Raw genomic sequence first — 7,170 nt, 5'->3', positions numbered from 1 at the left:
TTTTTTGCAACCCTTTCTGACTCAGTTACGTGACCCCATATGAGGCTTTGATCCGAGGTTTAAGGAACTGTGCAGTGACAGTGAAAAGTATAGTATAGGAAACACAAAATGAGTAGTAACCATCTGTTATCATGGTCAAGCGTTCTGTGCTATGTATGACAGTCTGTGCCTCCTGTGACTGGCAGGGCAGTGGGTTTGTTTACAGGCTATGAAGCATGGTCACTGCAGCCAGGGAAGCATCAGGCAACAGGGTCGTCCCAGCTGATGCCAAGAGTCCCCGGCATGTATCTGACCTTGGCCCAGACCTCCTGATACAGCACATGCCTGTACACTGTTTCCTCTTTCATTTCTCTTCATTCAGCAATTTGCTTCTATGGCTGCAAGGAAAGGTTATATGTCTTTGCCTGTGGGAGGAGGCTAATAGACTCCTCTCAGAGCCACGCAGGGCCACGTTTGGCATACATACAATGTGCTGAGGACTTCTGTTTGGTGGAGGGATAATTTCTACCCTTCCTACCTCTTAGACTCTTCTAGTTAAGAGTATGATGACTTATGACTAACGTTTCGGAATTAGAGCCTGCTAGACAGTGATCTCTTGTTTCTATTTACAGTTCCTTACCAGCAGAGTCCGTACAGTCCCCGGGGCAGCTCCAATGTCATCCAGTGCTACCGCTGTGGAGACACCTGCAAAGGGGAGGTGGTCCGCGTCCACAACAACCACTTCCACATCAGATGCTTCACTTGTCAAGGTAGGAGGCCATTTCTCAGCTCGCCTTGGGGCTGGAAGAACAAGTTGAGATAGTATAAAGGCCAGAACTCTCTTTGGAGAATTCTCCCCGAGGCAGTATGGAGCCCAGAGGGAGGTTCTAGTGAGATTAGAGGTGTATGTGTGTGTGTGTGTGTGTGTGTGTGTGTGTGTGTGTGTGTGTGTGTATGTGTGTGTGTGTATGTGTGTGTGTATGGATAAATAGACATGGGAGTTAAGAGGGAACTTGGCCACCTCAAAAAAACAGGGGCTAGCCAAGAGAAAAGAACAATCCTTAAGACTAACTATATCTACATCTTTAAAGACTGCAGTTTGTGACTATCAGTGAACTGGAGAGAGAATGATAGTGTAAGCTATCGTTCATAAACCCAGTCTGGCTTTGAGATGTGCAGTCACTCTGGCTGTATGCAAATCCTCAAAGGCTTAAGACTGATGAACGAAAAGGTCTGCCTTGGCCTTCCTAAGGCTTGCCGTTTGCAAACAGATGTTCTGGTTGCTACAGCTTTTACCCACATAGAGCTGACTCACAGTGTCCTACAGCCTACACCCACCCTCGCTCAGAGTTCCCAAACAGAAAGGACCACAGCAGCAGGAAGGGAGAGAGAGAGGTCCAGCTAAAAGAGAGTCCCCTCGCCAACCCCACTCCAGGGTCCTGATGCCCTGTGTGACCTCTCCCCCTGCATCTCCCATCTCCTCCGCCTCCAAGGCTGCCAAACTCACAAAGCAGACCTTCCAGGGAAGGACTGCTTGTAAATTTAACCTAAAACCTGTGACTTGCACCTGTTAATCCTAGGTTTGTGTGCCCGGAGTTTGATGTGTTCTTTCTGCTCACTGTTCCCTAAGGCTGAGCTCCGGGTGTTTGTAATCAGGGCCTCCCATGACAAATTATATCTCGGGTCTTCCAATTGAACTTCATTGGAAATGACTCCCCTACCTGTGTCATAATCTTGAGGCTTCCTCTTTGATCCATTCTGGTGGTTCAATATTATCCTTAAATTATGGTTCCCAGAATGCATCACCGTTCTTCAGGACAGACCAACAACAGCAACACCATGTTTCTGTCCATGGGACTCATACTGACTTGATTTCTTAAGGAGCCAATTCTTACCATTAACTTATATTGAAATTATGGTCCATGGAAACTTCCAGATCTCCTCTTATCAATAACTACCTCAGTGTCTGTATCCGATTGGCTTCCCTAGCCATGAAGAAAACTCCTTCATTCCTTCCTTTCTGCTCCAACTGGGCTTTGCATTGAGCAATATGTGTTTCATGTTCTCTAATTCATTTTATAGAAGCCCACATAGGCTATATCTTGATTTGTATGGTTTAAATTTATATTTATATTCAGAATTGGCAGGCTCTCTAGTACAAGTGAACTACACAAGTGTTTTGGTGAGTGACTATTTTTACCTCTCAGAAATTGGGGCAGGGCAGGAAAGAAAAACAATGAAGATGTGCCGTGTGTCTCTGCAATTAATTTTCTAAAGAAAATGTGAGCAGCTACTTTTTGCCTGCACATGGCTTCTCACTTCCTGGCCTGGCCTGGCCTCATTCATGTGATGGTGTCAGATCTCCAAGCACAACGAGAAGATTCTCTCCAGTGATTAAGACCTTTAACACCCCAGCTTGGGGCATACTTAATGTCCTGCTATTGACAAAACAAGCCAATAGCCAACCTAGATTCAAGCTCCTGGAGAAACTTTGCCTCTTGTGGGGAAATCTGAAGCCTCAGATCTCAAGGAGGAGAGCACAGAGAAGGGAATAATTTGGCCATGTGTACAATCACCACAAGAAGGTCATAGAGTCTCCTTTGATGGAGATTTTAAGGAGAAAAATAGACCATTATTTTTTTCTGAATATTTCTAGGTCAGATCCTTAGCAGTAAAACAAATGACAGGGATTTGAGTTTCCTTCGCTAACAAGGAAGCAGATTTGTTGCCTTCAATAGGTGCCTCATTTAAAATTCTGAAATGTCTACACATGCCTGTTACAACTCTTTGGACACGCTGCACTGTGTCGGGATGAAAGGAATGAATCTGCGGAGGTCAGAAAGAATCGGGAGAGCTGGTGGCGGAGCAGCCAGGACCAGGTTTCATCCCGACGGTTAGTGCAAAGCCTCGGAGATAAAAGCTCTCGCTTTCATGTCTAAGTGGATCGTGGAGGAAAACAGACCATGCTAGAGCCGCCGAAGCTGGGATGTAATAGGAGACACAGAGTGAGGCCCAGCTGCAGAGTGCCTACTCACAGGGCATGATGGGAAAAGGAAATGCCCCTGGAACCAAAGAGGATAGCGAGGAAGCTTGGCTAGGGCTACAGGGCCCTAAAACATCTATGGACCTGCCGAGAATCCGTCCTTTATGTGACTCATGGACGATACTGCGTATTTGCTATAAATTTTATAAGAGCTGAAGTATATTTTGTTTCTATGAATAATTTTATTATCAATATGCCATTGATAGAAATGAAAACATAACAGGTTCCTATAAAGCAAGTTGAGAAGCATTACTATACACACCAAAAAACCTAACTCTGGAGCAAGGAGGAACGTGAAAGTGCATGGGGGAGGGATGGACCAAAAATAAAATAAATGTTAAATGAAAAAAATATCTAAAAATCTCACAGACAGTTGTTGAACAGCCCATCATCTGGGGGGATGGAGGGGTGAAAACTTCAAATTCCAGGACCAAAACAAGACAACTACAAAAATAAAAATAAAAAATTTCTAAAATAGGAAGGTGGAGGCAGGGGGACTAGGAGTTGGAGATCCTGCTCAACTATAGTTTGGGGCTAGCCTTGGGTATGCGAGCTCTCTCAGAACAGGATGATAAAAGCTGCAAGCAAGCACATGCAGATTCGGGACTCAGATGTGTACAGCTGGGTCTACAGGATAGCTTCTCTATAGATTCAGAGGTCCTTGGAGATTGGTTCAGGGTGTGACATGCCATTTCTGCCTTGATACTGGCATGCCAAGCCTCCTTAAGGCTTCTAGAACCGTGGGAAGCCAGAGGCTATGGCTGTCCCAAGAAGACTTCCACCTGGCCCTACCCTCCAGCCTGAGGTCTCCTCAGGTGGACGGAGAGGTCCCTGGTTCTCCATCCTTGTTGCAGGCATTGGTGGCAAAATGACTAGTAATGGTAGAGTCAGAGGCTGAGCCAGGTAGGGTAGGACGAGGGCTCAAGGGTACATGTTGTCTACTAGTGCAAGGCTGGACAGGATAAGATGGGGCGCATGCTCAGTTGGTGCCCTTCTGCTTGTGCCTGCACCATTAGAACCAGGTCTCAGCTTGCTCCACGAGGTTGAGTCTGGTGGCTAGGATGTTGTGAGCCTCCTGGTCAGGGTAGGGGTTGACTCTGAAGTGTTTCCTCAGTCCCCTAGTGCTGCTCCCTGATGGGACTGAGGGCTTGGTAAGTAGGAGGGCGAGGAATGCCGAGTCGCTTCCATTTGACTATAGCTCGGTTCAGATCAGTTCAAGTGTTTTCCATAGTCAGAGACTGAAAACAAAGTTTCACACTTGACAAACAATAAACGCCAATAATAATCCTTTTGGAAGGAACTCAGCTCTACTCCAGACCTCTAAGAATTAACATGGAAAAATGAGGAACTCAGGGACAAACTCACAAACTGTAGAGGACTGAGGCAACAGAAACAGGGAGAGCAGAGTGCAGATTAGAATACACGTTAGCTAATAGTAAAGAGAATATTTGCTATCTAATAACTTTAGGAAAATATAAAAGAAGCAGCCTACATACGTCAGAGTGAAACCTCAGATCATCAACGATAAAGAGATAATCTCAAAAGTAACCAGAAATAAAAGACAGATCATCTGCATATGAATGGTGAATAGGCTGACAGTTGACACTTTAATAGCAACAAACAAGCCAAAAAACAGGAGGATGCTCTTTCATGTACTGGTAAAGGGAAAAAACTTGTCAAATAGGATTATGTAATCAACAAAGCCACCCTTCTAGAACAAAGGCAACCCCACATATAACACCGTACTTGCTGGTGAAAGACTGAATATTTCCCAATGGGAGAAAGAGGAAGCCAGGAATGTCTGATCTCACCACTTCTGTTCAGTGATATATCGGGCTAAGCAAGAAAATGAAATAAAAAGTATACAAGCTGAGAAAAAAAAACATGAAAAGGGTCCCCACTGCAGATAAGATGATGCCATGTAGCGCCAAACCAATGTCATGCATGAAAAAAATGGAGAAAATAAAGTGTTTCAGAACACAAGATCAACATTCCAAAGCCATTTGTGTGTTTATGCAACTGGCAATGAGCACTCTGAAAATAAATTTGAGATAAGAGCTAAAGAGGTAGTAGCTCAGTGGCAGAACACTTGCCTAGCATACACAGGGTTCTGGGTAAATTCCCAGCAACACTAAAGACAAAACAAAACTACGGAAACAGTTCCGGGGCGCTGAGACGGCTCAGTGGGTAAAGGCACTTGCCATCTCAGTCTTTGAGTTCAATCCTAGGAACCTATGTGCTAGGAAGAAAGAATTGATTCCTACTAGTTGCCCCCTGACCTCCACACATGAACTACATCATACACACACACACACACACACACACTAAATAAATAAATGAATAAATAAATAGTTTTTAAAAGCTATTTACATTAGTAAATATATACAAATAAATGTAACAAAACATAAGAATTATAATGATACCTAGTGGAGTGGCACACAGTATCAATAATAGTGTTTACATGGTAGAGAGAAAAGGGGAAAGATCAGGGAGTGAGACCTCTTTATAAGGGAACTAATAATGCCACTGCATACAGAGCTCTACCCACAAGACCTCATCCAAACCTAAACCTAATTATCTTATGTCAGCCATCTCCAACTACCATCAGCATGGAGGGCAAGACCTCAACATATGCTTTTTGAGATGGCATAAATCAGTCCATAAAATCCATATCAAATTACAAAGAGCAAGCAGTGAAAAATAACATGGAGGATCCAACACTTCTCACTTTGAAAACAACTTACTACAAAGCTAAGCTGCTAGCACATGGATTGACACGCCAATCAATAGAATAGAATCAAGTGTCCAGAAATAAACCCTTATATTGGTGGCAGTTGATTTTCAACAAGGGTGCCAAGATAATTCAATAGAGAGAGAGAGAGACAGAAAAAAAAAAACCAGCCTTTTCTATAAGCGATTCCAGGAAAACTGAATATTCATAGGCAAAAAAAAAAAAGACAGAAAATAGATTGTTTGTAACAATAGTTTGTTATAAACACATAAAAATTATTAACTCAGAATGGTTCAAAGACAAACATATGAGATAAACTGTAAAATTTTAAAGGGAAAATAGATGAAGAGATCTTTGTGTCCTTGAGCATGGCACAGGCTTCTCCAATAATATAAGAGGACACCCAGCAAAGGAAAAGTAGGCAAATCAAACATCATCAAAGCTTAATCATTTTTATGCTATAAAAATACACTTGAATATGTTTTGAGACCAGTTCTCACTATGTAGTTCTGGCTAGCCTATAACTCGCTGTCCAGACCAGGCTGACCTCAAACTCACAGCGATCCACCTGCCTCTGCCTCCCAAGAGCTGGGTCTAAAAAAGTGTGCTACCATGCCTGGCCTAGATACAACCTTAAGAATGGGAACAGGTAATAACCCAAATAGAAAAAAATATTTACTCATCAGATATTAACCAAACACTGGGCCCAAGCTTTGTAAGGAATTATTATAATGTAACAAATTTCAATAACCCAATTTCAAAATGGGCAAAGGATCTGCAATGACGTTTCTCCAGAGTTATACAGATGTCCCATAAACACATAAAAATGCTCAATATCAATAGAATTCAAAGACATCAAATCTACCCATAATGTGTACAAGTTCCCATACCTAAGGATGGCTAAAATCAAAAAAGCCTAATATAAGTCTTGAGGAGGATGTGGAGACATTGGGACCCCTGACTGTTGGTGGGAATATAAACAACCATGCTCTTTCAGACACTGTCTGGCAGTTTCTTAGAAGGTTAAACATAGAACTCCAACTGCTAGGTGGTTTTTATCTCAAGAAAAATGAAAGCAGTCTGGGAAGAAGGTTGACAAGAATAAAAGACTGGATCCCCCAAGCCCATGTAAAATGCAGAGCTAATCCAAGTGGTCATGAGACAGGAAGTGGAGACAGGCAGATTCCTAGGAGCTTATGAACCAGCTAGCCAGGCTGTGTGGAAGAGCTGCCACAGGCCAAACAAAAGTTAGAAGGCAGGTCTCTCTGGGCTGGTGGCCTGAGCAGACCTTGGGCCTAGGCTCCACAGCCAGTCCCACAACACCCAGAGGAAGCTCCACTCCCAGGTGTTCTAACAAGCCCAGGATGACAGGATCCCAGAATCACAGGATCACAGAGACAGCTTGACTCTGAGGAGT

General features: G+C 43.4%; 1 protein-coding gene across 12 annotated transcripts in view; it reads left to right on the top strand.

Annotated features, from left to right (window-relative positions):
- The window catches only part of Ablim3 (actin binding LIM protein family member 3), a 119,631-nt gene that overhangs the window by 43,264 nt on the left and 69,197 nt on the right, over nucleotides 1-7,170 (top strand). For all 12 annotated transcript variants that reach the window (XM_031365831.1, XM_031365829.1, XM_031365827.1 and 9 more), the window contains one exon: nucleotides 612-749. In XM_031365831.1, the coding sequence (XP_031221691.1) occupies nucleotides 612-749 (138 nt within the window). The remainder of the gene's footprint in view (nucleotides 1-611; nucleotides 750-7,170) is intronic.

Source organism: Mastomys coucha, unplaced genomic scaffold (genome assembly GCF_008632895.1).
Source record: "Mastomys coucha isolate ucsf_1 unplaced genomic scaffold, UCSF_Mcou_1 pScaffold13, whole genome shotgun sequence".
NCBI lineage: Eukaryota > Metazoa > Chordata > Mammalia > Rodentia > Muridae > Mastomys > Mastomys coucha.
Note: the sequence above shows the minus strand (reverse complement) of the source record. Positions and strands in the feature narration are given on the sequence as shown.